Source organism: Osmerus eperlanus, chromosome 3 (genome assembly GCF_963692335.1).
Source record: "Osmerus eperlanus chromosome 3, fOsmEpe2.1, whole genome shotgun sequence".
Classification (NCBI taxonomy): Eukaryota; Metazoa; Chordata; class Actinopteri; order Osmeriformes; family Osmeridae; genus Osmerus; species Osmerus eperlanus.
Window position 1 is genome coordinate 6,419,018 of NC_085020.1, and position 19,278 is coordinate 6,438,295.

At 47.5% G+C, this 19,278-nt stretch overlaps 2 protein-coding genes and 1 long non-coding RNA gene across 4 annotated transcripts; 1 reads left to right on the plus strand and 2 right to left on the minus strand.

Annotated features, from left to right (window-relative positions):
• Positions 1–51: 51 nt before the first annotated feature.
• LOC134017321 (uncharacterized) lies at positions 52–3,381 on the minus strand. Its single transcript, XR_009929742.1, has 3 exons — positions 2,067–3,381; positions 1,850–1,929; positions 52–202 (listed from the first exon to the last, which is right to left on the minus strand). It is a non-coding gene; the product is annotated as an uncharacterized LOC134017321 (long non-coding RNA).
• Positions 3,382–4,841: 1,460 nt separating this feature from the next.
• On the plus strand, positions 4,842–12,081 carry map3k19 (mitogen-activated protein kinase kinase kinase 19). Its single transcript, XM_062456824.1, has 8 exons — positions 4,842–4,975; positions 5,367–5,454; positions 6,121–6,398; positions 6,495–6,541; positions 6,643–8,820; positions 8,980–9,084; positions 9,256–9,953; positions 10,376–12,081. The coding sequence occupies exons 2-8, from the start codon at positions 5,399–5,401 to the stop codon at positions 10,455–10,457; spliced, it is 3,444 nt and encodes a 1,147-aa protein (XP_062312808.1). The 5' UTR covers positions 4,842–4,975; positions 5,367–5,398; the 3' UTR covers positions 10,458–12,081.
• ccnt2a (cyclin T2a) lies at positions 10,859–19,233 on the minus strand. Of its 2 annotated transcripts, XM_062456825.1 has the most exons (10): positions 18,756–19,233; positions 18,000–18,081; positions 17,769–17,897; positions 17,221–17,281; positions 16,610–16,672; positions 16,101–16,146; positions 14,230–14,393; positions 14,032–14,102; positions 12,724–13,900; positions 10,859–12,588 (listed from the first exon to the last, which is right to left on the minus strand). In XM_062456825.1, the coding sequence occupies exons 1-10, from the start codon at positions 18,911–18,913 to the stop codon at positions 12,521–12,523; spliced, it is 2,019 nt and encodes a 672-aa protein (XP_062312809.1). In that variant the 5' UTR covers positions 18,914–19,233; the 3' UTR covers positions 10,859–12,520. The 2 variants fall into 2 exon arrangements, 1 of the variants encoding a protein (XP_062312809.1); XR_009929743.1 differs by lacking the exons at positions 10,859–12,588; positions 12,724–13,900; positions 14,032–14,102 and having other exon boundaries at positions 14,255–14,393; positions 15,719–16,146.
• Positions 19,234–19,278: the final 45 nt, after the last annotated feature.

The window sequence follows — 19,278 nt, forward strand, 5'->3', positions numbered from 1 at the left end:
AGTTTGTATATTGCCCTTATTCTTTATTAAAAAAGGACATTAAAAAAACTGAAGAAAGAATCATGCCATTTTTTTTGAGTGCCAATTGTAGCAGCTTTCTTTTTGTCTTCCTCTTGCAGGGCATAAAGCTTGTTGGCATTTAATCCACTCTTGGCCTGCTGGGCTGACAATATCTCCTAGGCAACAGAGTGTAAACTCAGACCTGCCCAGGGAAGAGGGAGGCATGTGGAGAGAAGTGCAATGAGTGTAGACACTGGAGAGGCTGTTGAAATACAAAAAACATGAACTTCTCAATCGATGCATAGCGTTATACATGTCTCTAATAGAGCACTGGATTGTATGTGAAGCAAGCATGGAAATACAGAAAATGATGGAAGAAAATGTTTCAAATCAAGAGGAAATACAGCTCAAGTCTAAAGGTGAGTTCAGTTTAGCGTTTAGTCCTTTTCACAGACATCCGGCTTCATCTGAGTCCATGTTGTTTGGGTTTCTCCATATATGTGTTCCTCACACTATCCGTAGAACATTACTTGGTTTGTTGGTTGCATAATAACTTAGAAATGCTCCCTCTTGACTTTGTTGTGTTGTTTTAATGTAAGTAGTTGTCACTCATTATTCCAATGCAAAGCTGGGGAATGGGGTGACACCAGCTAGATTTTATTGTGAATTCAGTTAGGGCTGTCAGGGATATTAACTAGTGTTGATGCCCTGTTCATTAATGCCTCCATCTGCGTCTTAATAATTCACACCACGAGACAATGTTGTAATGTGAGAGGAAATTTACTCCACACCCCTTTACCCATCGGGGACCAGGTCACCAGGGTCTTGCACTGACATTCACAACAAACATCCCCTGATATAATATTGCACCCACACAGGTACTGAGACTAGACCAGGTCTAGAGAAAGGAGAGTAAGCAGGTGAGCGTTTCCACAGCAAACCAACCACCTCATCCACCCATGTCTCTAGACATCCATCAGCACAGCTTTGGGGAGGCAAACTGATCATTGGGAGAGCAGACGAGAGCTAAGGAGAGCCATAGTGACAGATTAGCAGCTACAGCCAATCTGACAGTCTCATCTTTATCCTGCTGGCTGCTGTTCACACAGACCTGCCAAGGACCTGGTGGACTATGGAGAGGATGGAGGGAAGGGGGAGTGGTGACGACATGCTGAGGGCTGAGCTGGAGGAGCCAGGCCGGGACTTGGGCCTAGGGCTAGAGTTGGAAGACTGTCCCTGGGAGGAAGTGGATGTTCCCCAGACAGAGGAGGGCTGCACTCCACTCATCACCGCCTGCCAGAGGGGTATGACTGAGGTAAATTCAAGTTTTAGGGAGGAGATTGACTTGGTTGGGTGGTTCCTTTGTAGCTTGCTGCGTTCAATAATGAGACTCCCTAATCAGACGAGTGTAGCTGGACTGATATGATGTTGTCTTTGTTCTCATTGTTGAGTGACTGATGCTAGTGATTATTGAAAAAGGCATAAAAGTGAATTAAGTAGGTCATGTTTTATCATTCTTTGTGTTTGTTAATGTAATTTCATAAAAGCTATATAAACATTATAAATCACACAAGTGGCTATAATTAGTAAATGATTGAATCAAGCGTCAATAATAAATAATTATTCCTTGTTATCAATTTGATATAGCGTGGTAGTTTCACATATGAACTCATCCATTATGATCTCCTGTTGATATGACAGGGCTGTTCATTATTGTACACGAGTTATCTATTCAGTTGTATTTTCCTCACAATCACAATAACATGAAGAGATCCATGTGATGGCTCCCAGGAGTGGAACATCTGATGACCTCAGTGTTATGCAAGATTCAAATAAGCTGGTGACTTACTGGTAGTGTTGATGACGAGGGATGCCATAGGGATCTCCCTACACCTGTCCCCCAGGTGGACAAACCCAGCACAGAGACACCTGTTGTTGGTAGATCAGGGAAGATATGGAAAATGACAATTACAGAACAACAATGATTCATTAATGTATTTGCTTGACCTGAAATCAAATGTCAATGAACCAACCAATACATCAATACAAAGCTACACAGAATCTACCTCTGTGATGACATGCATCTCTCTGTTTTCAGGTCGTGTACTTCCTCTTGAGAAAGGGAGCTGATGTCACGCTGTGCAACCGCAGCAACCAGACTGCGTTACACGTGAGTCCTCCTGCCCTGCAGAGGGAGCTGCTCTGGTCCATGTCCAGGCCTCTGCCCCACCACACCCAGCTCCTCCAGGCTGCCTGGCAGGGAGAGCTCCACTCACTGCAGCACCTGCTGGTAGGACTCACACTACAACGAGGCTCAGATTGTGTGCATGTGCGTGTGTGTGTGTGTCTATACTCAATGTTTACTTTGCACCCTGGCTCCAGATTTGTAGACTGTTGACATTTTGAATGCAGTCTGGCTCGGCTGTAGTCACACTCGGACATTGTGTGTGTTTCAGGCTCAGAGTGATCTTGTGGATGTGAACTGTCAAAACAGGGACGGCCTGACTCCACTGATGCTGGCGATCCGTGATATCGACATGTTCGAAGAGCTCGGCTCCCAGTTGCCATGGGAATACAGGCCCGTAGAAGTGGTGAGGGAGCTGCTAGCGGCCTCAGCGTAAGAAAAGCAGCTTTATAGAATGACTCTAACCTCCAGTCCAGTCCAGCCAACATTTACTTCACGCGTGGTGGTTAAGTTAAATTAGACATGCAGTCTAATCAACACCATCAACAAATTCGAATGTTCTCTAAGAGACCCTAAATATGTCTCGAGAGCACCATGGTCCATGTTGTTCTGACTGTATTGTGGTGGTGTATAGATCACATCCCTGTTCCTTGTCTCCTCCCATTCCAGTGACGTGAAGGTGTGTGACCACCAGGCATGCTCTGCTTTGCACTACGTCTCTCACATCAGTAGTCCTATGAAGGAGGAACTCCTCCACATGCTGTTCCAGGCCCTCACACCAACTGGTAAATACCACACCGAACCGTGGAATCCTATGCAGTAGATTGACATAATATACATACCATTGTGTAATATTATGTCTGCGTTTATATATACATTATAATAAGAGGCTTTTATAACGACCTTATACACTGTACGTCTAGTTATTAGCATATTATGTTTAGTGGTACCATATTTTACATTGTGCAACAGGCCTTCATGTTCATTTGATCCTACCCAGAAAAAGACACAGCTTCTCATGTAGTTACCTATTAGAACGGAACGGTCACTCATTCTAAAGCCTGGCTGCTGATGTGCTGACTGTGTGTGTGTGTGTGTGTGTGTGTGCACAGTATATAGGAGCACATCAGCTTCCCTCAAAACCAACTCCCATTTAGGAAACCCTCTAGGATTCCAGGGAGAGAGGGCGGTTTGTAGATAAACGCGTGTGTGTGTGAGAGGAGGCCTTGTGGGCTCCTTGTTGCCCTCAAACTCCCCCCTTAACTCCACATCTCCGTCTCATTCTGCTGGGTAAACACACAGCGGCCACGCCCCTGGACCTGCAGAGCTTCCCCCCCGAGGAGCTGTGGGCTCCAGGCCACCCCCCGAACCCCGCTCTCTCACACAGCCTTCTCCTCCAGTCCTCAGCAGAGGTAAGCGGACCGTCGCTGTTATATAATAGCTTTTCTGGGTACAATTCTGCCATTGAAAATGTTACGGTTTTAGACTGGTTAGACGTTGTACTATTTAGCTCGTACTCACTGTCTGTGCTGTGTTCTTTTTTAAGTTTGTGTTACTATTTATGAATGTGTGAGGTCAGGTCTGTTTGTTGAAAGAAGTATTTCCTACACGAGATCACAAAATAGGCTTGGTTGTAGGGCATCAATAGTGCCTGTATACCCACACAGGCATCATTTATCACACCCTTAAATCACCAATCTATCCAAATGGCTTGATGCCATAGTGGCCACACTTGACTTAATCTATGGGTCCAGAGGCCCCCGGTGGGAGTGCTAGATTGGGGTAATTGGCGCGGCAGGGATGTTCTATGTGGCTGAGTCTTAGCTAGATTCCTGATGGGATGAGTGAATGCCTCGCAGGTGAGAAGCAGAGAGGGCAGCTGCTCACCGGCTAATGACCGAGCCCACTGATTGCATGGAAGACAGCCAGATGGTTAATACAAACTAGGGCCATATAAACACACACAACAATTTAAGAGACAATGTGCTGATGAACTGAAGGCCTTAGTTTCAATTTCCTTTAGGGTTGTGTGAGTTAATCAGTGGCTGGAGCAATTCACTGTGTCCTCCCTTATGGATAATGTTTAGTCACATGGAAATCAACACAGCCACTTTGATAATAACAAGACAGACTTTTTGTGTCAGCCGTTTTAACATGGTTGAGGAAGTCAACATAGTGTAGGCAATGTCAATGTTAAGAGTGCATACTTATGTCACAACAATCTTAATTTTGTGTATTGCAGGATGACCCGGAATATTTGGATCCGGTTCTGTTATCAGAACCCCATAAGCCCAACAATCAAGGTGAGACATACTTCCTACAAGCTTTGACAGTTGGGTACTAATTGATAAGAGAAAAAAACATTTAGATGACCACTCCATTTGGTGTTTGAACTCCCAATAATACTTATTAATACTTGTCTGGGTTTATAGACTAATACGCAGTTTATGGGCCGAAATATGGTTCTTCAGGACATTCCCTCTATTTCCACCCCTCCCTTACACTCTTAGCCCCTCCCACCTAGGGACAGTGACAATGGCAAGCCTGTCCCTGTCCTCAGCTGATTGGGCAAGCCCTCTGGGCTCTAAAGCACCCCCTCTTATCAGAGGTAGGCACATACAACTGCCCCCAGCTGAGAAACCTGCCTGCCCCTGTCAGATGCACCGCAGCCCTGCTCAGAGAGAGAGGGGAGAGAAGAGAGGTGGATAAGATACACACACTCTGTCTCTGTGTCATATAAGCTGGGTATACTAAGATGAGGGTGGACTGGACAGACTGGCTCAGGAACAGGTAACAGCTATTGTTTTCTGTTGTGGTTTGAGGATCATGTACCAACTGTTTTGTTTGACCTCAACGTCTGCTGACGTTGTCATGGGACTGCCTTGAATTCTATCAATATGTGTTATTTTAGAACTTGTTTTTTTAGAGGTGAATGTCTTCAATTTCACTTTGTTCAGCCTCCCATCCTGTGCAGTACGGAATGTTATAGATTTTGTCTGTTCTTATCAGACTCTGGAAGACATTAACATTGTTTAATGGTGAAGAACTGTATTAACAGTGAAAAGGAACACTGATCCTTGACCTTAAGAGGAAACTTCTGTGAAACACTGATGATGAGTGAACCCCTGCTAACACCATACTATTATACTTGTGTGTGTCTGTGTGTGTGTGCACAATGTAGATAAGGGAACCCCACTCTGTTTCCGGGGCGCCATGGAAACCCTGAGAGACCTGAGGCAAGCCTACCAGGATGTGGGGAAGGGGAGCAGGTGGGCCTACGGACAAACCGACAGACACACACACACACACACGCGCGCAAACATACACACACCCACACACATTCCTTGTATTTTAGGACAACTGTAAAGGAAACCTTCAATACAGCAAACCAGGGGATATATTGACAGGAGCAGAAACACAAACACCACCATATGTTCACACAAACACACACTTGAGTACAAACAAAACTATTCATACTTCCATCCCCGCCCCCTTCAACACCTTCCTCCCACTTTTACACCAAAACAGAGAGTGACAGATCCAGTTACACAGATAGGCCAGAAGTTGGCCTGTCACTGTGTCTCAAGGGCATGCTGTTCTACAGTGTAGGGGGAAGGGGGGGGGGGGGGCAGAAAGAGAGGAGAGAGTCTGTGAAGCAGACCATTGTTTGTGGAGCTCTGTAGTGAAAGAAGTCCAAGTCATCTGCTGGATATAAAGAAAAAAACCTTTGAAAAGATCTCTCACTTTACAGCATCAACTTTCAGAGCCACAGTCCCCCTGCTGTGTCCAGAGAAAGAGAGAGATCCATGAAAGAAAGACACAGGAAAGAAATGTAGAGGAAATCACCACATAATGGATAACACCTGACATTTGTTTGTCCGGAATTTGTTTGTTCACATTCATCAAATCATCTGTATCTTCTTCACCTCCTTCAGCCAAAGTGGTTCCTTACCCGGCTTGTGGACGGACAGAAGCCGCCATTTGGACAGATTGGCTACATTGGACCCCTCTCTGGCTTCCCCTGGCCCGTTGAGAACCACAGGAACAGCCTGCCTTCTTGTGCCCCCCAAACCCAGGGGCAGGAGTGAGTCGGTGGCAGTCCACAGCCTGGCTGCTCCTCAGCCCAGCCAGCTCAGCCAATCTGCCCCCAGCCTCATGGAGCCTCTCATGGACCCAAACTCACTGCTCCAGGCCCGCGCACACATCCAAACACGTAAGCATAGACCTCAAGGTGCTGGAAATTTCTGTCAAGTGATCAATGTACAGCATGTAAAGCCTGCTCATTTATTCATTTTCTCCTATATTGCAGGTCTTGTTGGGTGTAGTGAAACAGAGAGAAGTTTTCAAGGTCGAAAGGTAGGTTACCAAATAAATATTTTCAGCAAAGTATGAAATGTCTTAAGTTTTAACATGGCGACACCGTTTTTTCCTCTAATCATTCGTTTCTGTCCATCCAGGGCTCATTGCCTTCCCTGCACCCAACATGCTCCATGCCAAGAACCCCTAAGCACCTGGCCCCTCTGGAGGGGAGGCAAGGAGACCGAGCAGCCCTCCCCAGGCTCAGGCACCCTCCTCCCCTGAAGCCTATCAGCCTGACCCCTTTGAGCTCCAGGGCCAGACTGAGGAGGGACAGGCTCTCCTGGGCAGGTGTCCGGGGACCTCCGGCCACCAGGGGGGGTAGCGAGGAGAGCAGCTCAAGCAGCACCAGCAGCCACAGCTCCATCGACCTGGAGGAGGATATAGACGATGGTGATTTGCTCAAGTCCCCATTGGGACAGTCAGGACAGAATATCAAAAACATAATGCACTTGCAGAGTGACAAAGTTCACAGTCAGACTAGAGGGCCATTGGTGATTCAGCGGGGCACCACTGAACACATCTATCACAGAGAGCCAGTCAAATGTCCCTCTGTAGAGAGACAGACAGTACAAACCAGTAAATCTGTGAATGAGATAAGGCCCAGTCATTCTTCAGACCTCGAGGCACACAATGATGTAAAGGATGAACCAGGAGTTATGGTGCAGGAACTGATAAAGAAGACTTCCCAGAATACGTCAAGAGAACTGACATCAGATCAGCCACCAGTCATAACATCCCCAGCACTTGAAACACATAAGGGATGCAGAGAAGTCCAGATCATGGAGGACAATTGCAAGGTCAGCACAGTGGACACCCAGCATCCGTGTCTTCCTGCTACGGTGAACATCACTCTGACAGAGGAGAAGATGAAGCCCGTCAAGCATGTCAAGATCAAAGAAAGAAGAGGCAGCACTAGTTTGCAAACGAACCAGTCTTTTAACGTACTAGCCCGCAAAGACCATGCACGAGGACGAGCCAAGTCCAAAAGCAACCTGAGAACTTCCTCTGTTCCCTCCCTAATCAAAGCCAAGGTCAGACACACTCCTGATCTCGTCGTCTGTGGGGAGGCAACAGAAAACCCAGTCAAATCCAGATCCGGTTCTTCCATGGCTGGTCCAAAAATCATGGACACTTCCAGCTCACTCCAGCGCAAGAGGGTTATCGAGCCCCCAAGGCCTTGCATCAAAAGATCAAATCTTGAGAAGAGGACGTTAAACAATAAAAAGGTGTCCACTCAGAAGCAGGCAGCCCCAGGGGAGCCTAAGAGTGTCAGGCAGCCTAAGAAGCCAGGGACCCTGGGGACACCCAGAGCCAAGTCTGCGGTGGACTACATACCTTACAGTGACATGTTCAAGGAGATCCACAGTGGAGACGAGGGGCCGGCCATCTATGAGATGTTTGCAGGCCCCGTCTACGACAACCTCCGAGTGTCCAGCTCATGTGAAAGGTGCAGAACAGTTCAGTCCGCCCCCCCTAAGAAGACCCCAACACACAGAGCAAAGTACAAATACCCCAAGAAACCACTTGAGGCCAGCAGACGGAAGAAAAGCCCGGTAGAAAAGCTGATTTCTTGCAAAGGTAAACAGAGGGCCATGCTGCCCAGAGCGGAGCCTCCCACAACACCGGCTTCCCCTGAAGAAACTGGCATTGAGGTGGCTGCGTCTGGCCAGGACTGGCTTATCCAGCCCAACAGGAACGAAATAAACCCGAGTGAGGACGATGATGACGTGAGGAATTCTCCAAACACAGCAGAGCTGCAGGTGGACGACCACACATTGTCCGTTATTGAGGAAGTTCTGTCCAGCTTCAGCTCTAAGACGCTCACTCCAAACTGCAATCGACGGGGTAAGACCGCTCCCCCTCCGTCAGGAAAAAGCAGCCACACAAACAGAAACAACAGTGAGGAGGCATCAGACACTGATGATGAGGGTCTCTATGTCTGGGAATATATGAGAGGGAAGCTGTCAGAGAGTGACAACGATGATAACAGAAAGAGTGCACGACACCTGGACCATCCTGTACCTATTCCCTCAGCCAGCCCGGTGCAGCCCAAGATCAACACATGGACCTCCGGCAGCTGTGACGGGACTATGTCCCCCGTGTTCCAGAAGTTTCTGGACGAAGCAGGGAAGGGGCCTCTGACAGACGAGCTGCTGAGGTGCCTCGCAGAAGAGTTGATCTCATTGGATGAGGGGGACGCGTCAGAGAACTACGATTCACATAGGAGAGAACTCAGAGATCACCCTGCTCACAGAGAGGAGAAATTATTAGTGGGGGTAAATGTCATCCATGTATTATGTACCTTGTCTTGCTAAATCTCTCTATGACTGTACTGAACAGCCTAACCACACTCACTACAGTTAAAAGTATATTTTCTATTGACACTGGTAATAACCTATACTTTTGGTAACAGTCGACCTTGTGTTTTCTACCAGGATGCAACATCACCTGAGGTAGCGCTCAGTGGGTCAGGAGAGGTAATGGATGATGCCATCACCTGGACGAAGGGGGAAGTGCTGGGAAGAGGAGCGTATGGGACGGTGAGTCTTGTTTGATAGAAAAGGTTATCTTCTCTCAGAGCCCCTTATGACATTGACACTAGTGTAGGGAATGTGGACAGCTGTAAGTCAGGTGATGAATTTAACTTGAGGAGGCCTCGAGTTTAAGCTGAGACACTCTCTGAGTAACCCATGGCCTGTGTGTGGTCGTAGGTGTACTGCGGGCTGACCAGCCATGGGCAGCTGATCGCTGTGAAGCAGGTGACCCTGGATGTTGCCGACCCTGAAACAGCAGACAAGGAATACAAGCGCCTACAGGAGGAAGTGGATCTGCTCAAAACCCTGCGGCACCACAACATCGTGGGCTATCTAGGCACCTTGCTGAGGCAACACGTGGTCAGCATCTTCATGGAGTACGTTCCCGGGGGGTCCATTGCCAGCATTCTCCACCGGTTCGGCCCTCTGCCTGAGCGGGTACTGGCCCTGTACACCCAGCAGATCCTGGAGGGCGTGTCCTTCCTGCACCTCAACCGAGTCATCCACCGGGACCTGAAGGGCAACAACGTCATGTTGATGCCCACGGGCGTGGTCAAGCTCATTGACTTTGGCTGCGCTCGGCGTCTCAGCTGCCTCAATCACAGCGCAAGTCGCAGCGAGCTGCTCAAGTCCGTCCACGGCACCCCCTACTGGATGGCACCGGAGGTGATCAACGAGAGCGGCCATGGCAGGAAGTCCGACATCTGGAGCGTGGGCTGCACCGTGTTCGAGATGGCAACTGGGAAGCCCCCACTGTCACACATGGACAAGATGGCCGCCCTCTTCTATATAGGGGCACGGAGGGGGCTGATGCCCTCCCTGCCTGATGGCTTCTCAAAAGAGGCCAGGGACTTCGTACAAGTGTGCCTGACCAGGTGTGTATGGACTTTCACCTGGGTCAATATGTGTTAAAGGCTACGCTTTGCTATGTTGTTAAGTTACATACTGTTAACTGTCAATCATATGATAAACTCATATCTTAACCCATTGTGCTGCCTTCGGGTCACATGACCCAAAGGTTCATAACGAACCATGTGTGTTTACCCAATTTGACCCAATACAAAATAAAAATAAATATTTTAACCTTTGCAATGTGGGGGGGGGGGGGGGGGGCTGAGACAGCCCAATGGTTAAAAGAAAATGCTTCACTTTGTTTTTGTATGCGGTAAAGTTGTCGCAATACGACCGTGGGTCACAATGACTGATGGGTCAGAATGACCCGAAGATAACACAAGGGTTAAGTAAATAAATGGAGAGGATCACCCTTCTCACGCATGACTCTCTCCCCTCTCTGCAGTGATCAGAAGCTAAGACCCACTGCAGAACAACTACTGGAACATGCCTTCATCCCCAAGGAGAGAGGACTCAGCCTCAGATGAAGCGAGCGTTCTGCCACTTCTACATGAGTGTACTCTTCTGGCCCTTGTTTAGCATACACGCTCCTCCTGTGGAACAGGCGCAGGGGGAACATTATGGTCTGGACAACGTGCACAGGTTAGGATGACTCACTCCAGATGCAGACATAGAAGGAAGTTCTCTGAGGATGTGTATCCTATTGGTAACATGTTCTTTATTAATGAAGTGCCATTCTGAATTACCTATCAACAACGAATGTAAATATGGACTTGAACGTCTCGTGTAGTGTCACATTTAAAATATAGCAGTATGTTGCAGCCACAACATATGGCCGAGGACATAAATAGGTGGGTCTTCTGCTTTCACAATCACTTCACATACATGTTTATGGTAGCAGTGACACCAAAAACACACACGTCTATCATATAGTTAAGGTAGTGAGAACCTTTTAAGATTTATTTGTAGAATTGAAATGAAAAAAGAAACAAAAACAACTGTATGTCAAGATCTGCTCTTGCTCTTATTATGAAACCAGTCATCTTGACAACACGCGAGAGTTGACACACTACCAGCGGTGAAGGGGAACATACTGTGTTGTCTTGGTTACTGCACGCTGAAATAAAGGACTAAACAGTCTGGAACTGAACAGAGAGGCTACGTCGCGTCTACATCTTCCGCACAGTAGGAAATTAACGTGGAAAACTGCATAAGCGCCCCGGTATCAACAACACTGGTGGGGCTTTTATTGAACCCGGCACCAGGCCTTCCACTGCGTTTCAACGGACATGGATGTACGGTCCTACTACGGCCCAACAGGACTGACAGCACTGTTCAGCATCTAGGGGATACAGCGCCAAGCCAACAACAAGTTTAAATGCACTTCACAGCAAAGGTTATGTAAACTTTTATAGATTATAGTCCTCTTCTCGTGTCTTTTTTTTTTCTTTTTCTTGGAGGCACAACCTTTGGCATCCAGCTTAAGGTCTTCTCGGAGGTCCGGAAAAAATTAAACATAACTCGTACAAATTTGCATGGCCTCTGACAACATGCCAGGTGTGTTGGTTTGTAGGAGCCTTGACTTCCCTACGGGTGGGAATGGGGGGGGGGGGGGGGGGGTGGGGGGGGGGGGGGGTCGGTAGATCCCCTCCCCCTGGCAGCCAAGCCAAGTACAGGCTCAAAGCACATCACTGGAATGCTGCAGTCAGAATCACCTGATGATGCTGGACTTCCTACATCCTTACAATAGTCTTTTTCTATGTTTTCATATATAATATCTTGTTATAATTACAAGCAGCTCCAAACCTGAGTATTTATGGTATAGCTTTTTAAACATACAAAAATGTATGTACATTTATCTCCACTTTCTGTAAACAGTCAGCATTCTGCTTTATCCCTTTGATGATTGAAACATGCAGATCATACATACAGTATTGAGTATAAAACAAAAGGAGAGAGACTCATTCCAGAAAAAAAAACATTACTAAAAATATCCAGCCTTCATTAGCATCCATGTTAGGACCACCGGTCGCGACAGAATCAAACCTCTCTTACACCTTGCAGAGGTAACGCCCGTTTCATCACCACAGTGTGTTAAGTTGTGGAAATTGTGTTTAAATGACCATTAAAACAACGGAAACAGAAACATAATAAAGAAAAGAGAAATTGCACCTTTCATGCTTTTTTTTCAGTATTTATAATACTCCCCCCCCCCCCTCTCCCACGGAGATTCAAACTAGGAAGGATGACGCCATCCTCCGAACACGGCCACCCCGAGACCCATCCAGATTGTGGAGGACGCAGCAAGGGAAGCTAATGCTAACCACGACGGGCCACAGCAGCTCTTGCCAAAATGATCAGGAAGCATCAAATGTATCTCTTTACTCTCAAGACGAGATGTCCTTTTAACACTTTCATGTTTACGTTTTTCTTGTTGCCGTCTCACCTCCCTTTCTCCTGCCTCGCTAAAGGCTTCTATGAGTTCATTTCCTTGGGCACTCGACAGGGAGGAGGCGCGTGTGAGAACGTGTGAGTGTCTGTGTGGTCTGTATAGTACTAGTAGCAGTGCTGGCCGCTGGTTCCCTGAGCCTCAGGTTCTTGGCTCCCCCCCGGCCTCCTGTCCAGTTTCACTAGGGTGCTGAGAGGTCCGCAGCCCACCTGAGGTGTGACAGGAGGAGGGGGAGAGGGGGATGGGAGTAGGGGGGGGGGGAGGGAGGGAGGGTTAGGTACACAGCTGTGAGAGAACACGGGACACTGCAGTACAGAGGAACTGGAAGGAGGAGGGTCAACTACCTGCCGAGCCCTTGGATCTCCGGCCTGATTTAGAGGAGTGGTGGTTGTGGCTTGCCTCAGGGTACGGCCTCTTGCGGGAGGAGGCTGAGGAGCTGGGGCCAAGAGGCAGGCCCACCCCCTCACTAGTGAGGCCCAGAGGGCTCCTGAGGAGGGCTGCCGCCGGCGGCCCTTCTGGGCCCCCGCGGCCGTTGCCGCTGTGGGCGTGTCCGTGCTTGTGGTGGCGGTGGGCATGGGAGTGGGCAATGTGTTCCCGATCCCGATGCTTCTCCTTGCTTACCAGCGGGCTGGAATGTTTGCTCTTGGCTCCGCCCTCGTCTGAGGAACTGTGCCTATCGGACGACACTTTGATTTTCATCTTCAGCTCCTCCTTGCTGGAACCACCCTGGGACGGGACGGGGAGGCGGAGTTTCAGAGAGCCCGCCCCTTTCTCCCGGCGGTCGCTGGGGGGTTTGTTGTGGCCTGGCGTGGCGAGCTTCATTTTCAGCGGGGAGGCAGTGCTGCTGCTGCCGCCGGCCCCCAAAGCCTGTTGGGAAAAGGGGTGGGCCTGCGAGTGTTTTCTGTGTTCTGATTGGGCAGAGGGTGTGTACGCCAAGTCCCTCCCCTCAGAGTCCATGCCCTGCTGTTCCTGCCGCCGTTTCTGCCCGGCTGCCATCTCTGCCGCCTGCTGCTTCTCCCGGTACTTGCCCAGAGACAGTTTCTGGGCAGGGACGGTTGGAGGAGGAGGAGGAGGAGGAGGGGGGTAGGCAGGCTGCTGCTTCCCCCCTCCACCCCCACCCTTGTGTTCGTGTTTGACGGGGTTGAACTCCACCCCTTTGTCAGGTCTGTGTGGCGGGTGGTGTAGGGAGCCTTGCAGAGACAGTGGCGCCCCCTGCTGAAGGCCGAGTGCGTCTTGTTTCAGAGGCGGGTAGACCCCCTCTGAGCCTCGGCCCTGTTCCTGGGGCCAGTCGCTGGGGGCGGTGAAGGTGTATGAGCTGCCCTGCAGGCTGCCCATGGTGTCCAGGGAGAGGGGTCCTCCTGGCAGAGGGACAGGGAAGGCAGCAGCAGCTTTGGAGAAGGCCGGGTTGGAGACCCCCGGAAGGGAGTCGCCCAGGGAATGCTCATCCACCAGGGAGGGACCTGCAAAAGAGATGTCCAACGACTGCCCATCCCCCTTGGGCTTCTTGGCAGCTTGTGTGGCCTAGTGGGGAGGGAATCGAAAAGCACAAAAGTTGTGAGTGGGTTTAGTAGGTGGAGCTAGACCTAGGTCAACAGTGGTTTGCAAATGTCTCAAACAGCAATCGTGTACAAGGCGATCAAGGAAGCCTTTACCCTCCAGTTCCTTATCCTCTTCAATCTGCTCGGCGTTTTCTCCAGGATCTGCAGGAACTCGTGGGTCAGCTCTGAGGAGAGAGCCACGGTCAGGGTGGGTTTCCCCTCGGCCAATGGACACGCGTGTCTCTGCTACGCTACTACGGCTCAGTGCCACGCATCCGAGCAGCGCTGATCTAATTCAACCAATCAGCTCACCATCCAGCAGCTCAAGCGTGACCGAGTGGTCCACGTACTCCCACCAGTGCTTGCCGTCCGTGGAGACGGGGATCTCCCAGTTGGACCACTTGCAGGCCAGGTGGATGCAGACGCAGGCGATGACGGTGGGCTTGTGCTGCAGGCAGAAGGTGGTGAGGTGCAGGCTGGACATCGGGCAAACACAGGGGGGGCACACATGGGGAAGAGAAGGAGGGGGGGGGGGTTGGGGGGAGGGGGGGGGGGAAGAGAGGGGGCAAACACTGTTAGTGCCCAGAACTTTTAGTTTGTATCAGCACTACACAACAGTACCTAAAGTTATTAGACATGTTATGACAAGATTTGGTTCAGTGTACTATATATATATATATATATTTCACGTCAAGTTACTTTATTTCAAAAAGTTAATTAGGTTAATATGTTTTTTTGTTGATATGATTGACATTTATGCTACATGACCCAAACATTCAGGTAAAATAGATTGGGGTTAAGCATATGATATTGAAGCCTTACAGAAAACAAATGGCTACCATCCAAATGTTGACCACAATCAGCAGATGTCAATAGTATAAGAATGCTACATAATATCACCCCTAGCACACTAAGCCATTGAATAAGCTCAGTCAACATTAAACATTCAGATATACTTTTCTATGGTGATGAGCAAATAATTGCCCTGTTTTTCAGCACTATAAGCAAATCTTAAAAGATTAGTACATTAAAAAATACAGGTAAGGGCTGGCTGGTAACCTATTGACCTCATGCTACCACAAGTACAATGTCTGGAAGTCTCAGTCTCCAACCAATGCATAGAAGAGTAAATTCGTAAACATTGCGGATAGCAAAGCCCCAGAAGGACCCGGAATCATTGCTGATGGTTCTTCACACAGCCTGGTGTTGGATGTAACATGTGTGACCGCTCCACAACGCTGTGCCGAGCTCAACATGCCCCAGGTTTACTACAACACTGTGGCTTACTAGAATGCTATTCATCTCCGAAATAACACTGTTGGCACGTTAACAGGTTTGGAAAGTTAGTTCCAGACATTGTATTATCTAGGTTCACTGGGTTCTATAGGACCATACAAGGCTGATTTACTAGATGAAATATTCATCCTGACCCAATACAACCCGGCACTACAAAGAACCAACCCGTTAAGGACCTAATCAGATAAACACAATCTGAAAATTTGGAAAATGAACAACCTAAACCAATAACTAAGGACATAAAGAAAAAAAAGAACCAATTTAGTGTCAAGAGACAATAGACAGAATTGTTTGCCTCAAATAGGATTGTAAGACAGTACATGTAGGTCCTTAACGGGTTCGGAAAAGTAAGATGTCAACATAATTGCATATTTGGTTAAAATGACAACTACAAAAATGCATGTTTTACACTATCTTAAATCGAAAATTTGTTGTCGAGATTGGATAAAATAAAATTTTAAAAAACACAATGAGTTTAAAAAGAGAAAGGAGTCGCGGTACTTACCGGAAGAACTTCTATGTAATGTATACATCTTTGTAATCTTTAGCTGCTACTCAGGCTACCAAAGTGTCTCTTTTTTAGACATATGCACTTTCGCAACCGAGCAAACGTGTGGGTTCAAGCACACCACTACACTTCACATTGTGCATTCAACCCCACTGTGCCAACATTGGTCCCTTGTACAATACACCGCACTGCGGCCGGGGCTGGCAACGCCACACTCCCCCGTCCCACCCCCCGGCAAAAGGGGGCACCTCGGGAGGGGGTAGGGGTCACGGTGGCCACCGGCACACGTAGGGGCCGTTGGACACTGAAAGGGTACCCTGCATTACAGGAAGCTATAGTGTGCAGTCACAGTGCAACAAAGGAGGGTCTGGATAACAACCTGTTGGTAGCCATGAAATAGGAAGTCTGTGCCAGATCCTTGCTTGCTGTGAGGGGGAGAAACAAGAGAAAAATATGTGTTACACTTTTGATGCATGGCACTGAGGTTTGATAATGGAAGTTCACACAGGAGGTTGACCCTTTAAGTGCCAGTTTCCCAGACACAGAATGCGTTTACTCTTTACATTAAAGTGGTTTGGAAAAGAGTATGCACTGCTCAGAACCAAAAAGGTGTTTTGATCACGATTCAAGACATTTTGTAAATTGGAATTACGTTTTAACAGTGTCAGTAACGGTGTAGAAAATAACTTTTAATCAATCAATCTAGGTTGGGCTCAATCTGTGTCTTGAAAACCACTCAAACCACTAGAAACATCATATTCAGTCAGAGTGAATCAAAGGTCATCCATGTTACATAAGCATTAAGTCAGTAGTTTTCCCTCCTATCACCCACACCAGGCTAGGATGTGGGAGAGAGAGGGCAAGAAAAGCAAAGAAGGAAGCCTCTACCTCGCACTAGCTGGGAACATTTCACCACATCTGTGTGTGGATGTTCAATAGTTATTTCAAAGCCTGTAACAAAATACATGACAGGTGAGTAGAACAAGTACAGCACACAGGTGACATGTCATTTATTCAAACATCAATCAGCCCGCCCCCACTCACTCTTCATAGAAACAACAGGAGGGACTGCAGTAAGGATGTAAGGACCAAATCAAGAGTGAAGTTGGACATCATTTTGAGCTCATTGGGTTGATAAGGGACCAGCCTTCTGATGTCATAATCTCGGATGCCGCGTTATTAAAAAAATTACCACAGATGGTAACAGACTGAAGATTCAGTTGCCATAGAGACTATGGATCTGAACATTACGGAAGTCTGTTTGGCAGGATTTCAGGAATGTACCAGAACAGTAAGAAAGGTAAAATAAGAATCCTGGCAGTGAGCAATAGATTACCATTACAAGCATCTAACAGACTGGATGAATTAATATGAACTGCTGACTGAAAATAATGTTGACATGCTGCAAGTGGTACAGCTAACTGTCAATCATAAAATACCCTTATTGATTACATTCTTTCTCTCGCTCTCTCTCTCTCCACATCCACTCTGCTACTTACCCAGAGTCTGCAGCACTATGGTTTCAAGTATCACCAGCTCTTGGGCTTGCTGGAGGTATGCCTGAAGTTTGATAGACAATCATTACATGATGTCTGTAATGTGTCTTTTATTCTTACCCCTACTAATCAACTGCAAAGCAACCATGTAGCCTCTCTGGTCCATCAGGGCAAATAACATTTTGTCCAGGACAAAAGACATCTGTCTCCCCAAAAGCACTGCTGTGCCATTGCCTACCTGGTCTCTCCTGCAGGAAGCTCAGTAGCAAGATTCCCAGACACAGACTAAGCTCAGTTGCTTTGGAACTTGGGCACTGGCTTGGTATGAAGATATTCTACAATCGTGCCAATTTGTACACCCAATGGAATTGACAGACTTTCAATAAGAGAGGGCTTCATCGGGGTCTGGGGAACTTGCCCACGGTTTGTCTTTATCTATGCACACCACTTAAAAGTACCTCAAAACCAACTGAACACATGCAACTGAAGTAAGAAAAGAAGTTAAGAGGAATTGTGACCAGACCTCAGTACCCAGTCCTACCCAGACTTACATTACTCTTTGTGTCTAGGGGGGCTTCTTGTGGGTTTAGACAGGCGTGTGCAACTTTAATGACATGCTCGAGTTTCCGAGGTTGTTCTTCAACCTTTGCAGCCAAAAATAAGGTGGTTGGAGAAATGATCTGTTATGAAGAGACAAACACCGCATGTCAAGCTTCTGTAAAGCTCTGAAGGGACTATGAAAAATGACAACAACTGTAAAATTTGAGTGCGTTTATACTTACATTTCTGTGGAATTTGGTGAAAGAGTGGTTCATATAAAATCTATGCATGTAAACAATAGCTGTGTTAATTGTAAGTTGGGAGCTGGGAAATTAGTTAAGGAGAGTATTCAGAATCCATCGCAAACCATTTCATAACTATAACTTACTTAACTATAACTCATAGCATTAGAATGTTTGGACGTTACACCAGCAATGTTGACGGCTATAGCTAGCTAGCTAGCAAAGTGACAGCAACCGCTTGACGCCAGTTCTAGCTGGCAAGATACACCAGCTAGCTAGCTTTAAATTATGTATAGTGACAGGCTGATGAAGTCATATAAAACATATGATTATATTCAAAGCTAAGATCAAGCACTATAAGACATTATCTAACCGCTTATCTTGAGCCTTGGAAGCTAGCGACGCTAGTTTGTCGGCTCCTGCAGTCAGCTAGCTAGCTAGCTATAGGCCATGCACACGGCAATGCGAGATAAACAGTATTGAGCAAGTTCATTGATGGCTTTCGAGCATTTGGATCATCCTAAATAACAGGCTAGCCTCGTCAGATGTTCTGTGTTGATGGAAATGTATCGCAGCCAGCCACTTTGATTGTTATTTCTAAATATCTAGCGAGTTAGATAACCCCATATTGCACAGGCCCAAGACCCATGACTCCAACCCATGCATGCCACTACTACAAGTAGCTAGCTATATAACATTAGCAAGCTCGCACTAGATTAGCTGTGTGACGATGTTGTGCTAGTTTAAAAGGGATACACATTGAGTCTCTGGCCCATGTCTTGGATGAGATTTGCCGCCTGTTGACGATATGACAGCTCCCTGTCCGGTTCAACTCCACAACGGCGAGACGGCGTGGTTTCGAGCTGCTCCCGGGTGAAAAACCATTTAGACGAAGATCCCCGGCACGCCGCCATAGCTATCCAGAACACGTACAGGAGGACACCAAGGAACGGATGCACGTAAACAGGGCACACAGGGTCTTCAAAGTTGCCAGGTTATACTCTCACCGATCCCCTATCATAGTGGTGTAAAACGCTTTGTGATACTGTATACATTCACCAAGAAGTACCCTCCTTGCTTTTAGAGTTTCTTAACGTTAAAATTTAATTTTACTAATGTGTAAGGCAATTGTACGAGACACACACTTGTATGTCCATACATACAGTATACCTCAGAAAGTTCCGTTCCAAAATGACCCAAAGCATGAATATTGTAAAATTGTTCTCATGCTGCTTACTCACTTGACTGATACCACTGCTTTTGAAGTGTTTTAACATCA